The sequence below is a fragment of the Lissotriton helveticus genome, chromosome 5_1 (genome assembly GCF_964261635.1).
Source record: "Lissotriton helveticus chromosome 5_1, aLisHel1.1, whole genome shotgun sequence".
Lineage (NCBI taxonomy): Eukaryota > Metazoa > Chordata > Amphibia > Caudata > Salamandridae > Lissotriton > Lissotriton helveticus.
This window is the reverse complement of record NC_136065.1, coordinates 1,628,440,208-1,628,457,738: the sequence shown is the minus strand read 5'-3', so window position 1 is coordinate 1,628,457,738 and position 17,531 is coordinate 1,628,440,208. Positions and strand designations below refer to the sequence as shown.

The following is a 17,531-nucleotide window of genomic DNA, read 5'->3' as shown; positions in this document are numbered from 1 at the left end:
ATAAATAAATAGGTGTTCTTAAAAAATACATTACCAGCAGAAAGATTCCTTAATGCTCTAGACGATAGTAACACCGTGGTGGCATTCTGTTTAGACAAGACAAACATTTGGAAGTCTAATAATACTTTCACTAGACCGTATTCTTTTATTTAGAGGCCAGAGCGTATGCTATGTTGGGTAAAGAGGCGTTGAGAAATGTCTTTGGATAAGGTTGTCTATCTTTAGTACAATTGGGGGTTCTTACAGTCCATTTCTATTCAAGCTACAATGCTTGGGGAATAAGTTTGTGATTCTAGTGTTTCTGGAGTTTGTGAGTGTCAGTGAACATTCTGCAAAGCAGGTAGAAATGCTGCTTAATACTTGCAATCCTAGTTATACATCATGCAAATCTTCAGTAAAATTGTAAACCAGTTGACTTGCCCTCCTTTCTCACTTCAATTTTCAGATAGTAGCCCACGTATCAGCAGAGATCCTTACATTGGTATCCTGGTAGAAAAACTGTTGCTCTGTAGCAACTGGAAGTGAAAGACATGATGGGTTAGGGAAGTAGATAGCGGCTTAAAGGAAGTCTCATATTTTCAGTTAAACAGGGCTACTACCTATTAGCTTGCATTTCATGTGGTTTAATTTGTAATGGGGTGTTATCTACTTCAAGGTGGTATATTCCTTTTTGGTGGAAACGTAGTTAAGAATTAGGAAATTGGCCCGAGATAGTCTGCTGTTTTCTATTTGCGACACCTAACGTGCAGGGTTACGCATCGAATTTGATTTCACACACATGTGGAAAAGAAGTTTTCCATGTCCTTGTGCACATGTGGGACAATTGTAGGGGTTGACTTTAATGAATATTCCTATAATACATAACTAGTATTATAAGTTTGTAACCTTTTCTTCTGCTCCTTAGGGAACCCTCAAAGGGTTGTTTTTATGTTTTCACTGAGTAACATCAAATGCCATGTTCAGTAGAATTAGAAGGACATTAAAGCCAAAAAGCCCTGTGTAACTCTTCTTATTAGAGGAATTCTACAGAGTAGATGGGATCAGTCTATAAAGATATCCTCGCCTTCAGCATGTGCCTTCATTCTCAGGTAAAACCTTTTGATACTAGGCTGCTCAGGGGACTTGGAGGGAGAGTCTTTGTCCATGGGATTTTTTTTCTTTACTTTAATATTCATTACGAACAGACGCAGGGACTGGATTTAGGAATGCAGAATTGGACCAAAGTTGCAGCCAGTTACGCTTTTGATTCTTCATGCCAGTGTTTTATTTCAACGACCAGTGTGTCCTACCTTTGTAATATTTGTTGTATCTGCTGCACTCTCATTTGGTTTTGCCTGGAGAGCCTGTTAATGGTGCCTGTTTAATATCCCTCTTGTAGGCCCCTTCCTGCCTCATTCTCCAGATGCCTAGGAATGGCAAAAACTTCAAGATGTTCAGCACCATCCTGCCTACCCTGGAACTGGACATCACTGACCTCCTGGAGGATAGTAAGAGCATTCTTTGTATATCTTCCGGGGCAGGAGGTGCAGGGTGAGGTGGGTGGGTACCAAGTCTGTGTCCTCTAAGCAGGGATTACCCAACAGGTATGTGGGAGTCCGTTCCAAAGAGGGCGCATTTTCTCCCAACAAATCCACGCTTTGACTTCCTATGGCATCATCACATTCCGCTCCACGCTTCTTCACTTCCATTACTGCAGACCACTCGGCAATACAAAAACTACCAATATGATGCACTGCTTCTTCTTATAATTCAATAGGATAACAAGTCAATGAATGCTTATTTACAGAATAACATATACCAAATGGAAATGAAACAGTCTTCTTATCAGACACCTTTATTCTTTGATACAATTCTTAAAGGAACCTGGCAGTGTCATGGTTCTTCCTTGTATCAACTCATTGTTAAGGCTACTACTACTGGGCAGTGTAAATGGGACTTACTTTGGGTACATTAGCGGCTTCACTCTTCGCTCCTTGAACACCCCTGCCTTCTTACATTCCATTGGAAGGCGAGGAGCTATACGTGTGTTTGATCACTATACCATCTTCTGAAATTGAAGGACTCCAACACTTCATACATTTTCATGTGTCTAGTCCGAGTGTTAACACACTGTGTTCCAGTGTGCCCAACACACCTTCCAAAATCTTATTGTGCTTTAAAGCATTTCTTGCATAAGCGAGTGTGCCTTACTGAAAGGCGAAGACCACGTTTTGACCTTTAAACACATTGAATCTACGTTTCTAAAATATCAACAAGTAGTGGCCATTCCAGATACCATGTGCCTGTACTGCAAAGCTGGACTGAGTATTGAAAAAGAGCTCAAGAGGTCTGAGTTCTTTAGTTACAGTACCTTACAGTAAGCACTTCTGCAGAATGGGAAGAGAGCAACTGTTCACCGAGATACTACCACACAATAGTAAAGAGTAGTTAGGCCTTTTTGCCATCGCTATAGGCATAAGCCATTGTGAAAATGTAATTGCTTAAAAAGCTACTCCTCTGTACATGTGCAATCTAGTGTTTTTCTTCATTTTGTTCTGAAAGTAATAGGTACCTTGTGCTGATTTCCCACAGTATCAGGTGTCAGATTAATCCTAAGCCCCCTTGTTTCAACTCTACTCCCCCTTTCTATCTATCCTCTATTGGGGACTTGTTCTTCTATGTTTGACTAGGCAACTGTAACTATGCTAAACTGCTATTCTTGTTTCTCCTGACCGCTGAGACCTGAGCAACATGGCTGATGCCCGGTGGAGCTGCTAGACAGCTAAAGAGGAGATTGGCCCTGGTTCACCCCCTCGGCCATCACCTACCCAGCCAGACATTGGGCACAGTGCTCCTCGTCTCCCAGCTGTTTTACTATGCTTTTACAATGAATGTCATTTGTAACTTGTCCCGCCAGGATCCTCATGTAAAGCGTTCTGACACCTCCGGGTCTAGCTAGCGCTATATAAAACTCATCAAATAAAATAAATAAATCCTATGCCAAATTCATTTAACTTTTCTTAGTTACTCTAAGAACTCCACTTTCACTTAATGAACTCAGTTATCTGCAAGACATAGCCTTGCCATAAGCAGAGTGTGCTGTGGGTCCTCCTCCTTAAGCCCATTGGCTTATTTGCATTAGCATCTTTAGTCCATTGGCTTGCGGCGCTGTTGGTCACATCTTAGATCAAACCAATGGAGTACCTCTGTCTCACGTGATGCTGTTCGGTGTTCCGTTCCACCTCTATGAAGAGCTTGCATTGGAAAGCATGAGGAGCGATTTTACATCTCAGTAGTACATTCAATCATCATCATCACACTTTCAATATATCATTTTTTTTGTTATTCATCTAGTCTGTATGTTTTCTATATGCACTGCAGTGTACCTGTGATCATGCAGTTTTGCTTCGAGTACATTCGTTTCAGAGTTAATATGTGTAAGTCACTGTCTATGTAAAAGATCCAAAATTACATGTTCACACAAACTTTCCCAGCACTTGTCTAGTCACTTAGTTTTGAAAAGACTCCACTGCATCACACTAGATGTGACTTAAAAAAGAGTGCGTTTGTAGATTGTGCTTCTCCATCTGCTCCTCAACAGGAAGCACCTTAACTTTAGATGTACAGTAATGCTGGGTACCCTTGTTCTGGTCTTTCCAGGGGTTAGTCTTGCTTCTTTAATTTGACATCTATAGCTCTTTCCCATTATTGCAATTCTTATTGATTGTCTGAAGTTTCCCGGGGTGGTTGGGAAGGTAGGGGACTTTCTGAGAGCAAGTTATAAGGAAAACTGTTGCTGGATAGTTTCCTCCTATTTCAGAGGGAGTGTCCTCCCAAGAGGCCGGTGGTCTTGCATTTTTCTTTATCTATTTACAGTGTTCTATAGAATACCTATACCAGGAACTGGTAAAGTCTAGATACAACGTGGTGACTCATATATAGCATGGAAGGAGATAAAAACGCAGTAGATGGAACAATGGGAGACACCGAAAAGAAGTCATTGAGGTTGGGATGGAATAAGTGGATTTTTAGAGAGGTTATAGTAGATGCAGGAAGGGCGTTCCAGAGGCTAGCAGTAGCACCAGAGAATGACTTTTCTTTAGCTAGAGATGAGTTCAAGGGCCGAGTTTGCCCCGGGAGTGCTGTATTTCTCAGGCCTTGGCAAGGACCGTCTGGCCCCAGCAGTGCTGCATTTTTGTAGTGAGGACTGTCTCCAACCCAGGAGTGCAGAATCCTTGAAACCATGGTAAGGGAATTCTCCATCCTCAGGAGTGTTGTGTTTCTTAGTCCCAGGTGAGAAGCGTCTCAGTCTTCACCAAGTGATGTTCTCTGCAGGCTCTAGTGAGGACTGTCTCCGGCCCTGGTGAGCTCTGTCTGCCAGGCCCTAATGAATTGTGAGTAAGGACTCTAGCCACAGCTGAGCTGCTTCTGTTAAGTTCAGTGAGGAATGCTTTGAGTGTTGTGTTTGCCAGACTTGACTGACTTTTGACAAAAGTTCTCCAGTTCCACAAGGACTGCGACTGAGGCCCTAATTAGGAAACCCTACAGATGGAGTTGTGTTCTGTTAATACTGAAGGAATCACTGTGCACCCTTCTCTTCCAAGCCCCTCGGGCGTGCTGCATCTGCGAAACATTGGCACTGCTGGAGTGTAAGGAATGCTACGAAGATCCCAACATCAGCCCTGGCCGCATCAAGCAGTATTGCAGCATCTGCAGCAAACAGGTAATCCTGCCTCTGGAATGGGCTGTAATTACTTCTTGAAAGCAAATAGGTCCAGAGAAATGCTTTTTCTTGGCCTTTTTGTAATCCTATTTTTGTTATTTCTTGATTTTTTTCTTTTGTTCTATCCTTAAACCAAGTGTTCTCTTTAGTCTGCTCTTTCCTAAACGTTCTTAATCAATACATCATTAGTCTTTGCTTTTGACCCGCATGGTGGCTTGTGCGTTTTTGTTTGTCCTAGCCTCCGGTTATTCTTGAATGTATTTTGTGTTTTTCTGTTTTCAAAAGACGATCTTTTGTGTCTTTCAGTTTCATTAAATGTTTTTCTAAAACTCTCTTCCTTTCCTTCTCGTCCTCTGATTGTCCTTTTCTTTTTGTACTTCTTCTTTGCACAAGACTGATTGTTGCACATGGGCTCTAATTCCTCCTCACAAATTTCTCTCAATTTGTTTTTTGAATTTTAAGATGCCAGACGGTGAGTTCACCTAATTTCCTTAAACTTTGTATTGCCATTGTAAACCTTACCTTTCCCAGATTTGCGTTGTTTGGCGAAGCAAATAGTTGTGCTTTTATTTTGGCTAGAGAGAAACAAAGCGCTCATGAGTTGGTAAACCTCTGCTCCAAGTGTTTTCCAGCACATAGGGAGTTTATTGGCACCTTGAAGCGAAGTTATAGCAATAAGCACTAAGCGTGATCATTCATGTGGTGGATGTGGCTTAGAATATGCGCTACGCACAGACCACGGGTTACCACTAGGTAGGGAATTTGCTGTACTAGGCTAGGCAAATAGGCTAAGCGCATCCTCCAAGCACACTTTGTCCTATTGTAATACACTTCCTTCAAGAAAGTAATCCCTCTACAGAGGAGACTTAGGCCATGCTAGGAACTGTGAGACAGACACATAAACAAAGAAAGTGCGACCCCCTTGAGGAGTTCACTCGATTGGGCTTACATAACAGTCTTTCAGAGGAACCTAGGTAAAAGGAAAGACTGCCTGTGCAACAGTGTGGGCTCATCTCTTGCCTTGAGCATAAAAAACAAAGCTACGCCAGGTTGTGCATCCCAGCCACTAGTGGTAGTCTCAGCGTGAGGCCCCGTTATTGCAGCCATTCTGGACTCCTCGTCCTCTGCAGCAGTCGAGCAGGATCCATAACTCTTTCCACTGGTTGAAGTGGCGGGACCGGCATTTATCTAAGGGGCTCGGATCTGCCTGTGCAGGTCTGGCCAGCCTTTAAACATCCTTTGAGACTGCATATTCCTTCCGGTTCCCCTGAATGAGCATGAGCGAATTCCTCCTCCCCTTACGAGGATGGCTCACTGTCAGAGGGTCGGAGACTGCAGTCCTGTAACGGACTTTTCCTCTTCAATGCAGGACTGGGCTGGCCCCTTTAATTCCTGCCTCGCCTACGAGGCGGCCTGCCCCGCCTCTGTGACGGGGGCCCCGGTGCTCCAATCAGCGGCGACTTCATCACATAGAAGGGCGGACCAGGAAGACGCCAGAGCGCTGGTGTGGAGGACGACTACAGCCACGGACGGAAGCGATGCAGAGGAGAACGCGGACGTTGCAGAGAGAAAGGACTAGCCAATGACACCCCCAAAACGCTCTTTTATAAAATGAAAGAAGCTGCAGACCGCTGGTTTGACCCTGGAACATGCCATAGAGATGGCCAATTCGTATGCCAGAGCACAAATCCGTCCCACCATTAAGGAAAACGAGAAACCCGCCACCAATAAGTTCTTCACAAAAATCGAAAAGAAACCAGTCAAGGTCTTTCCTGATCCCCAACCTCTTCCTTTGAAGCCCAGACCATTACGACCTGAACCCCCTGCTATGTCAGGACCCCAATGCTACGAATGCGGAGAGTGGGGGCACATCGCAAGACTGTGTAGGAAACGCAAGGAGAAAGAAGAAGAGCCAATGGAGGTGGGATATGCGCCTCGTGCCATACTATATGCTCAGGAAACCGGACCGGCCTACTACGTAAGTGTTCGCCTTGATGACCGCCCTACTAGGGCCTTGTTAGATTCAGGGTGTCGCCATTCTGTAGTGAAAAAAAGTGCATTGACCAGCTCTTCCCTCCTCTTGAACCGGAACGTCAGACTCCAGGGAGGAGCCAGGTTGAAACCGAAGCCCCAGGATTATACCAGAGGAGCTGCTATCTACCCTTTCTTTTTGTGTGTTTCCTGGAGAGACCTGTTGAACTCTTGTAACTTGAATAAACCCCTTGCCCATATACTTGCCTTGGCTCTGTCCATTCTTGTACCAAAAGGTTACAAGTGGCGAGCCAGATAGGAGTTATTCATCTGCACAGATGGAGGCCATAATCACCACAATGTCGGAGGGGCAGGCCAAGCTTGAATGGGCTGTAGGACAGTCAAGTGAACGAGCAGACAATGACAGGGCCGCGTTTACAGCCGCTATGCAACAACAAGCGGACCACATCACCAAGCTCACAGAAGGACAGAATCAGCTCCTCACACTGCTAGGACAGCAAAGAGCAGCCGCACCCCCAGAGGCAGTAGTCCCCCTACAAAAATATGTAGCAGGAGACGATCCGATCTCATTCTTTTTGAACTTCGAGAGGGCGGCCCGTGCTAGTGCCTGGCCAGGGGAAAGGTGGCCTTTCTACTTAGCACCCCTGTTAACCGGTGAGGCACAGGCAGCTTATCAGCTCGCTAATAAGGATGGCACGGCTGCATATGGCCATGTGAAGCAAATAGTATTGGATAGACTTGGGGTCGATGACGAAAGCCACAGAATAAGGTTTAGACAAGAGAGAGGAAGTCGGTACTCCAGAGGCGGCGGCGAGAAGAAGGTCGGAGGTCCCGAGAACGCAAGAGGAACCGGAGTTCAACCCCGAACAAGGACAACCGGAGCTGGGGAAGCCAGGAGGCCAACGACACCGCTTACCGCCCAGCCACGCGCAGGAGGACGCGTGGCTACCACAGGTGCGTAACCTGCTCAGTTTCAAGCGGGGAGGGACCGGGTAGGAAGGAATCGGGGGTATCTGATTCACGGCACGCTCGGGTATCTTGAGCCTTGGTGGTGGCTTCTGTAAATAACACGAACGTACTCCCTCACTTCCCAACCCCAATTCATATGTTTATAAGTGCTGTGCACTAACAGCCACGTTTGTTTCTTTTGTGCTTTTGGGTGAGCTGGACAACGAACGTCAGACTCCAGGGAGGAGCCAGGTTGAAACCGAAGCCCCAGGATTATACCAGAGGAGCTGCTATCTACCCTTTCTTTTTGTGTGTTTCCTGGAGAGACCTGTTGAACTCTTGTAACTTGAATAAACCCCTTGCCCATATACTTGCCTTGGCTCTGTCCATTCTTGTACCAAAAGGTTACACTCACCAAACGCAAACAACATCCTCATGGCATTGGTTATTTCATGATTTATTTGTGCTCCCCTGGCGTGTCTATCACTGAAAAAAAGAGCAGACAGTCCTAACTTGGCAAGTTACCCCTAAAACGGTCCTTGATTCCCCTAACAGTGGATTTTTGGAACCTTGGGCTAAAGTTATAGAGGTGCGACACCAACTGAGGAAGAATACACAGTAGCTATCACACAGGAAAGGCTGCCTGAGGCCATCTGACGGGAAAAGGATATTTCAAGCATTGACTGGCAAATTTCTATACAATGAGATAAGGTGGTGAGGGTCAAGGACGTATTGGTGTACTGCTGTATAAATCATGGGCATGCCCTCATCTTGAGCATTCACTGCAGTTCTTGAGCCACATCTGGAGTGTAGTTCAGTTCTAGAGGACACATCTGGAGTATTGTGGTAAGTTCTGGTGAATAAATAAAGTAGAGGAGGGGAGTCTATTTCGGCAGTTCAATAGTGTGTCATGGGTGGGACTTGTGTCGGCTGTGGACAGGCTTACTACAGGGAAAGCATAATAAGCTGGCTCTGAGCGCTACGTTGGATACAAAATACCCCCGCTCGCATCCGATGTAGCAGATGCAGAGATTTCTCCTTCTCCTAACTAGCAGCAAAGATATGGAACGAGCTACCCTTTCATCTACAGACCTCCCCTTCGCTTTCAGAGTTATGAAAGTCTCTGAAGACCTGGGAATTTAGCTAATCAACCGGACCCTGCCAGAGCCTGGATACCCTTATGGGTGACAAGAAGCACTGTACCAATTTACTAATTGATTGATTAAAAAATATCTGAACAATCACTTGGGAGCAATCCTTGTGTAAACATTAACAAATAGTGGATAATAAGTATGGTCTAGGGTTGCAATAGGCAGGTATGGAGAAGACAGTGTTTCAGCTGTCTCATATTGGCCCTCAATATCATCATGTGTTAGTGGGTCACATAAAACGATCGAGTAATGCTTCTGAAAGGAAACATGCTTGGTAATAGGATCACCAAACATTTTTACACACTGGAACATTGTAAACATTTTTGAAAATTACAATATGGTATAATGGTTAATTTGTGGCATGTGTAGCTGTAGATACACATGCTCTGCACAGTCCTGCCATCTAACGTTGGGCTCAGACATGCACAGCTTGTTTTTCTGCAAAGAAGTCTTTTGAGTCACAAGGTATAGTGACTCCTCCTATGACTGGTAATATGCATCGGCCCAATGGTTAGATTGTTATCTACCCAGTGGGTGAGGATGGAGATGGAACACAGAGGTGTAAAAAGATGACCATCTGTGTAAATGAGGAAAAGTAAAGCAAATAGTCTGCAAAAACCGTAGGCTTTTGGGGAGGTTGCTGTGTACATGTGAAGCAACAGCATTACATGCCATGAACAGATGTTTAGGGGGTAGGTAACATTTTCCATTCGTTGCATGTGTAGCTGTAGATACACATGCTCTGCATAGACTGTAATACTGCACAAAACAAGGTTTGTTCCTTTAAGGCTTAAAGGGGAGGGATCATTACATAACAATATAAGCAAAGATATACCCCCATCGCCGTGAATTCAAAACATTAGTGTTCAATCAGCCCAGGAATATTTAATCAAGCGCCTAAACATGTATCACTTTCATATTTTTCTTCCACCAAGGAGTCAATTCCAACACTGGTCTATGCATCCCCCACTTTCCGGGTCTGTCGGTGACATCGCAGCAGATCATAACCTTTAGAGAGGCCCTGCTGTTAATCTTCAGCAGGCCTGCAGCTCCCTCTGGCATGCCTTTGTGCCCCAGGATCCATAGGGGCCTCCAGTCATGGTACAGCTGGTGGCTTTGTCTTCGGTGCTGTCTGTCCTCCTCGTATTGAACTGAACCTCTTCTGCCCTTCAACGAGGCGCTCACTGACATGCTCACTGACATGCTATAAGGCACTTGGCTAAACCATGTTGTTGGGACTGAAAAGTTCCCTGCATGGTAATAAATGTGCCCCAACTGTATTTCTGTCTGTATCCCTAATGCTGATTTGTGTTGTCATAGCCAAACACTGATCATTCGTGTGTGCCTGGACATAGGCCTGTCTCACGGATTGCGGTCTTGTTGGACTGGGAGGGGTAACCAAAGGGCTACCCTCATAGGGGTAAAAGGAGAGAATTGGTGGGAACAATTTCCTATGGCGAATCCTGTTGAGTTTATTACCATAGCAAGGTGTGAGGAGATGGCTGCTGCACTGATAAGGTTGATGCAGGTGTGCAGAGAAAGTCAGCAACTCCTGTATGCCAGAGGAGGGCTGCCTTGATTATTGCTGCATCGAATGGGTCATCGCCCGTGTACAGTGATGATCCTGTGATGTGACCCGGTAGGCCAGGAGGGGCTGCAGTGAATAAATTGCTATACTGAGTGAGCCCTAGCCCTTGTGTGGTAGGAAGGTGGGGATTCCGTACGCCAGGTGGGGCCGCCATGAAGCAAACTGATGTGCTGATCAAATCGGAGCCCTGTGCAGTGGAGAGATGGTGTCCCCGTATGCCAGACGGTTCCACCAGGACCAAGCAAGAAGTGTGACCTGGTCTGAATCATCACCATAGGAGAGAGGCCAGCACGATGACAGCTATGGGCCTACACCACCAGCTCTTTCACACTCTCCCTGACCCTCTGTCCCCCACCCACTGTGGGAAGGACCAAAGAACTTACCCACTTGGAGAAGCCACTAAGAACCTCTGGTCACTGCAGTTGCACAACCTCATATGGGGAACTTGAGGACCCTCCTGGGCTGCATGCAAATAACTTACCAGAGACAGCTGCAGCAGCTCCAGCACCTGTGGCAGGGACATGCCAAGGATCTCCAGTCGCTCAAATCCTGCAGGTGCGGGTAGTACTAATTTGGGCCAGTCAGCCCAGAGGGAACTTTCTTGCCAGATAGTTCTTGAGCTCTGGAACACGTTTGACTTTTATATATAGTCGGAGTAGGACTCAGACTACTAGTAGGACTTCATCTGAATGGCGCCTATAATGAATGGGGAATAACCACTACCACTAGAGCTAGGAGGGAGTTGGGACTTGGGGACCCTGCTAAGAAATACTTAGAACCCTAACCTCATGGGACTGTGAAAGTTGTTTGTGAATGTCGTATTTCCCTTTTTGATGGCTGCTGTAAAATAAATGCTTCTTTTTTTTCATGGAGTAATTTCAGCTACTTCCTTGTGCTGACGAAAAACGGAGGCCTGCAACCTATTTTGGATCTTTGCCCTCTCAATGCCTTTTTGCAGGAGGACAAATTCAAGATGGTCACACTGGCCCAGGTTCTATCTGCCCTGGATCCAGGAGACTAGATTGTGATGTTGAACCTGCAGGATGTCGATTTCCAAATCCCAGACTGGCAGGCCCACGTACGACCTGTGGTCCAAGGTGGGTCACAAGCATTTTCAGTGTGCCGTTCTCTCTTTTGGCCTCACCAGTGCCCCTGGGGTGTTCACAAAGGTGATGGTTGCTGACCATCTTCAAAGTCTTCCCCTACCTCAACGACTGGCTTATTAAAGGGGGGCTCCACTGTTGTGGACCACCTCCAGATGACAGCAAACCTCCTTACATCACTGGGGTTCACAATCAACCTGCCAAAGTCACACTGACTCCTTTACAGAGCCTCCCCTTCATCTGAGCCATCCTTACAGCCGTGTTGCAGCGTGTTTTTGGGCCTTCCTTCTGGATCAACAAGTCCAGGGCATTCGGGCTATGATCCTGATGTTTATTCTCTCTCCTATGTCTAAGTGAAGATGGCTCTAAGGCTACTTGGTCTATATGCTTCCGCCATTTTTCTCATCGACCACACCAGATGGCACATGCAAGTTCTAAACTCTCAGTACACTACGGTACGCTAACTTTACCCTCTTAGGAGATTTTAATCCACACCTAGAATGCCGGAAAGAACCAGGAGTAGACCACTTTCTTGAAATCTTAGAAACGTTTGGAATCCACCAACTGGTCCCAGCACCTACACACCAGGCAGGCCACACGTTAGATGGAGTTTGTCCTAACTCCACCTCATTAATGGTCATCACCCCAATCATTCAAGTCTGGTCAGATCATAGGTTAATTCCCTACAACATTAAGACTTCAATCGCCCTCTTAAGCAAATCCCCCCCCCATGCCCCTGACTGCCAAGTCGCAATTGAACCAAACTGGTATCAAACCCAAAGCTGCCACACCTGGCTAGTGCACCCACTCCAGTTCTATCAGGAGACTCACTGGAAGACACACAACTCTTCCATACTTGGATGACTTCGATTAGCAATGAGCTAGCCCCGTTAGAACCACAAACGAATAAGCAAAAATCTTAAAATCTCAGCACCTTGGTATATATCCACACTAGCAGAGCTCCACCTCCAGTGCAAACAACTGGAACGGAAATGGAGGAAAGCATACACCTCAGAAGACCTAAAGCTATTCAAATTGAGTAGAAAAAAATATCACCTGCACATTAAACTAGCAATGAAGAAATATTTCTGAAAAAAAATACTAGATGCCCATCATGATCAGAAAACAATTTTCACAATCATAAAGTCCTTCACCGACCCAAAAATGTCAGGTAGCAAAATTCCCCCATCCCAGACACTGTGTGATCAGATCTCGGTCTTTGAGGAAACAATTCTCAACATACAAAAAGATTTTCACACACACACAGCACTCAAGTTAGAGCCTGACCCCACCCACACAAGATCTCTCCTACATACTTTTGGAAAATGTTCACTCGAGCAAACACGTGAAGCAATAATTGCCTGCAAATCTGGCTCCCCCTTGGACGCATGTCCCCCTGTGGTCCTTCATAAGATCATAGATACTGTAAACCGGGTAATTAATAACATAGTTGACTCTTCGTTGATATAGTCCCTGCTGACTGGAAACTGGCAATAGTCAAACCACTTAAAAATAAACAGAACATGGATCCATCCGTACTTTCAAACCTTCAACCAATATCATTATTACCCATTTTTGGCAAAATCACAGAAAGACTGATTTTTTTTTTTAAATCTGTTTATTGTTTTTCTCCCACAATCAACTTACATAATGATCAAATATATCAATACGTGCTCCTCAATCTCGCTTAGGCAGTGGTAAAATCATACGACATGCGATAACACAATCAGGGCAGTAGGCCAGGATGAATAATGTATCACAGAAAGATTGATTAACAGACAACTAACCGAATTTCTTGAAAACGCCAAGATACTACACCCCCGCTAATCTGGCTTCCACCCTAAACATTCAACTGAACCCGCACTACTGGAAATAGTTGACACATTAAAATTAACCCTAGATAAAGGTAAGAAGGCGGCGCTGATTCTATTAGACCTGTCAGCCTCATTTGACACCATTTCACGTGACATTCTCCCTACAAAATAGCGGCATATCCAGCACAGCCCTAGCCTGGATAAAATCCTTTCTCACTGTTTCTTCTTTTAAGCTGATTTTGGATTTGCTTAATTCTTCTCTCAGAGAATCCAAGGTACCCTCTGCTTGGAAACATGCAATGATTGTACCTATACTAAAAAAGGCTAATGCTGATCCCAATAATCCATCCGATTTCCGCCCCATCTCTCTCCTCCCTATCTTTTCCAAAATATTGGAAAAACACATTATTTCACAACTCACCCGGTTTATTGAATCAAGAAACATTCTTCATCCATCACAATCAGGCTTCAGATCCGGTTTCTCGACTGAATCTACTCTGTTGGGGGTCTCAGAAACCATCCGTCGCCGAGGGGATGGGGGGGAACTGTGGCACTCGTCCTGCTTGACTTGAGTGCCGCATTTGATACGGTTTCCCACCCCATCCTTATTAATGCCCTCAAATCATCTGGCATTACCGGCTCTGCCCTCAACTGGTTGGTCAGTTTTCTTACAGACCGTACTTTTCAAGTATTCTCCCCCTCCTCTGCTTCTGAAACTTATAAATCAGCATATGGTGTCCCTCAGGGCTCCATTTTGAGCCCTTTACTTTTTAATTTATATGTTAGATCCTTGGCCACGATTGCGGAACAAGCTGGGCTAACTATTTATTCATATGCCGATGACACGCAGATCATCTATTCCCTCTCGACGGGATCTCACTCCACCCCCTCTTCCCTTTGCGTAGGGCTTAATAACATTGCCACGTGGAAGCACGCAAATAAACTTAAGTTGAACGGGGGAAAACTGAGCTCCTCCTGTTTGGCCAGAACACTACTCTGTGGGGGCCCCAACACTGGCCCACCCAAATGGGCACCCTCCCTGTTCCCTCTAAAACAGCTCGTAACCTTGGCATCATCTTCGATGACCAGCTCTCTATGAGACACCACGTGGTCAAAACCTCATCCACTTGCATTACTATCATCAAATGGCTCCGAAAGATCATCTGGATGCTTCCCCTTGAGACACAGAAAACCGTAGTCCATGCTTTAATCACCTCTAGATTGGACTACGGTAATATTCTTCTCCTGGGGGCAAGTAAAGAGGTAACCCGGAACTTCAGAATATGGCGATTCGGCTGCTCTGTAATCTTCCCAATAAATCCCCCACTTCCAACTCCCTCCGTAACTTGCATTGGCTCCGCATTGAAAGCCGTACGAAATTCAAGGCACTTTGCCTTATGCACAGAATCAATGCAGGCCAGGCCCCACCTTATCTCAATGCGTTGGTTCATCACTATTGCCCTGCCCGTACCCTTCGTTCTTCCAACCAGAATAGGTTTCAGGTCCCCAGAGTAAAAAGAGCAAGAATGGGTGGCCGCTCGTTTTTCTATCTGGCCCCCTCCCTCTGGAACTCTCTTCCCCAGGCCCTGCGTACGGAATCTTGTTACCCTAAGTTCCGCAAATAGATAAAAACCTGGTTATTTAACCAATAGTCGACCTCCCTATTTCTCAGTCTCTTTTCTCCTTAATTTTGGTTTAGCGCCGGGAAACCTCCGGGTAGCTGTGCGCTTTATAAACTTAAATATAATAATAATAATAATAACCACAGACAAGCAGTGGCCCTAGGAACATTCCTTTCAACTGAACGCCCCATCATCCGCTGATAGGGAAGGACAATCCCCATTGGTGGCCTGAAAACGCCCCTCCCCTCACCTCTCTGAATTCAATAGAAGTAGCTAAGAATCTGGGGGTGAAATTTGATACCTCGCTCTCGTTTCGAGCTCCGACCCTGACAGTAGCAGGGACGTGCTTCAACATTCCGTTCTCTGCGAGGTGGCATTTATTCTGTCTAGACTAGACTACTACAACAGCCTACTCACAGGAGTAAACAAACACGTACTAAAGAGATTACAGGTGGTGCAGCATGCAGCGGCTCGCTTAGTGCTAAAACTGCCCCGCAGGTCATTCTCCTCAGCAGCCCTCAAAACCCTCCATTGATTGCCTATACATAAGAGAATCCTATTCAAGGTTCTACTAATCACTTCCAGGACCTTTAGAAACCTAGGACCCAAATATCTATTGGCTAGGTTTACCCCCTACACCACTGCTAGGATACCCAGATCCTCATCAGAACATTTTCTTAAACCCTCTGCCTTTAGCTGAATACCAAAGGAGGAACATCTTTAGCAGCTCTAGGAACCAGAGCCTGGAACCTCATGCCAACACACTTAAGGCTGATGGAAGCAGAAACCCAGTTCAGAAAGGCCCTGAAGACTTGGATCTTTGCCCTCCTTCTCTCTGTCCCGCATAGCGCATGGATGCTCCTTTCGGAGTGATAGTTGCGCCCTATAAATAACCAAATCAAATCAGTGGGCCCAGCACCAAGGGGGAACATGTCAAGATTCCATCCGGGTTTCAGAGGAGACTTCAACAGATCTGCAGTAGAGGCTGCTCACCCACAGTTTGACCAGCAGCAGACTCTTCTCCCTACCCACCCAGATCTGAAAATGGTGACGAATGCATCGCTGCTGGGCTGGCGAGGTATTCTGGGAGAGGTGGAGATCAGAGAACTCCCGTCTCTGGCAGAGAATCAGTTTGCTGGAGTTGCAGGTGATTCACTTGGTATTGAAGGCATTCTTCCCATCCATCAAAAAGAGACTGGTGCAGGTTCTCATGGAAACAGCACCACCATGTGCTACTGCAACAAGTGGGGTGGGGTCCTAAGTCCTGTGCCAGGTGGTTCTGTGCCTCTGAACTGGCTGGATTGTCAGAGCATCTCTCTGGTCATGACCCATCTGGCAGGACTTTAGAATACCAGGGTGGAGGAACCCACCCAATGTCACTTAGCAGATCATGAATAGCAGCTACACTATGAGCTGGCATAGGACATCTTCCAGTCAAGGGAAGAACACTGACTTGATTTCTTCACAACGGACAGTGTCAACTCGTTTGCATATTGGAGTATAAGAAGGCTCTCTCTCTCTCTCTCGGAGAAGCATTCCGACAAGATTGGAGCATGAGGGCTCCTGTATTCTTTCCTGCCATTACCACTCCTGCCTCAAGTTCTGAAGATGATCAGGAACTACTCAGGCCCAAGTCAAGTTAGTGTCTCTTGATTGGGCCAGGAGAGTGTTGTACCCAGAATATCTGGGGTAGAGCATATGTCCTCCAATCAGGCTGATGCTTCTGGAGGAATTTCTGTCTGAGTAGCAGGGCGGTGTCTAGGCCCCAGGTCTGTGCAATTGACTAGGTGAAGAATATGCAATTAGAAGAGTCAATCAGAAGAACAAGTTACTTCGCTTCAACGGTGCTATTGTATCATAACGCAGATTCCTTGTAGTCTTCCCACCTCCTTGCTCTATGGAATCGGTCTCCTTCCCAATCAAAACAAGCATTTACAATGCAATGGTTTTGCCTTTGGAAAAGTTAGAGTTATTGGCATTGTATATGCCAAAATTTGTATTTATGTTTTTGTTTCTAAAACAGATAAGTAAATGGCATTGTCATTTACATTGCCATTACCTTTTTTTTTGCAGTCACTTGGCACTCTCTAGCACTCCCTAGTACTCTTTATGCACTCTGCATTTCTTATGCACTCTGCATTTCATATGCACTCCCTGTGCACTCTGCACTCCCTATGCAGCACTCTGTATGCACTCTGTACTCTATATGCACCCTGCACGCTCCACTTCCTATGCACTCCCCATGCACTCTGCACTTTTTATGCAGCACTCTGTATGCACTGTGCACTTTGTATGCACTCCACACTTCCTATGCACTCTGCACTCCCTATGCACTCTGCACTTATCATGCACTCCCTATGCACTCTGCACTCCCTATGCAGCACTTTGCATAGAGAGTGCAGAGTGCATAGAGAGTGCAGAGTGCCTAAAGAGTGCAGAGTGCACTCCCTATGCACTCTGCACTGTCTATGCACTCTGCACTCCCTATGCACTCTGCACTCCCTATGCACTCTGCACTCCCTATGCACTCTGTATGCATTCTGCATTACCTATGCACTGTGCACTGTCTATGCACTGTGCACTCTGCACTTCTTATGCACTCTGCACTCCC

At 45.8% G+C, this 17,531-nt stretch overlaps 1 protein-coding gene across 1 annotated transcript in view; it reads left to right on the top strand.

The window, feature by feature from the left end:
- The window catches only part of LOC144755663 (ubiquitin carboxyl-terminal hydrolase CYLD-like), a 277,022-nt gene that overhangs the window by 235,845 nt on the left and 23,646 nt on the right, over positions 1-17,531 (top strand). The window contains exons 14-15 of the mRNA XM_078644830.1: positions 1,379-1,487; positions 4,584-4,702. Of these exons, the coding sequence (XP_078500956.1) occupies positions 1,379-1,487; positions 4,584-4,702 (228 nt within the window). The remainder of the gene's footprint in view (positions 1-1,378; positions 1,488-4,583; positions 4,703-17,531) is intronic.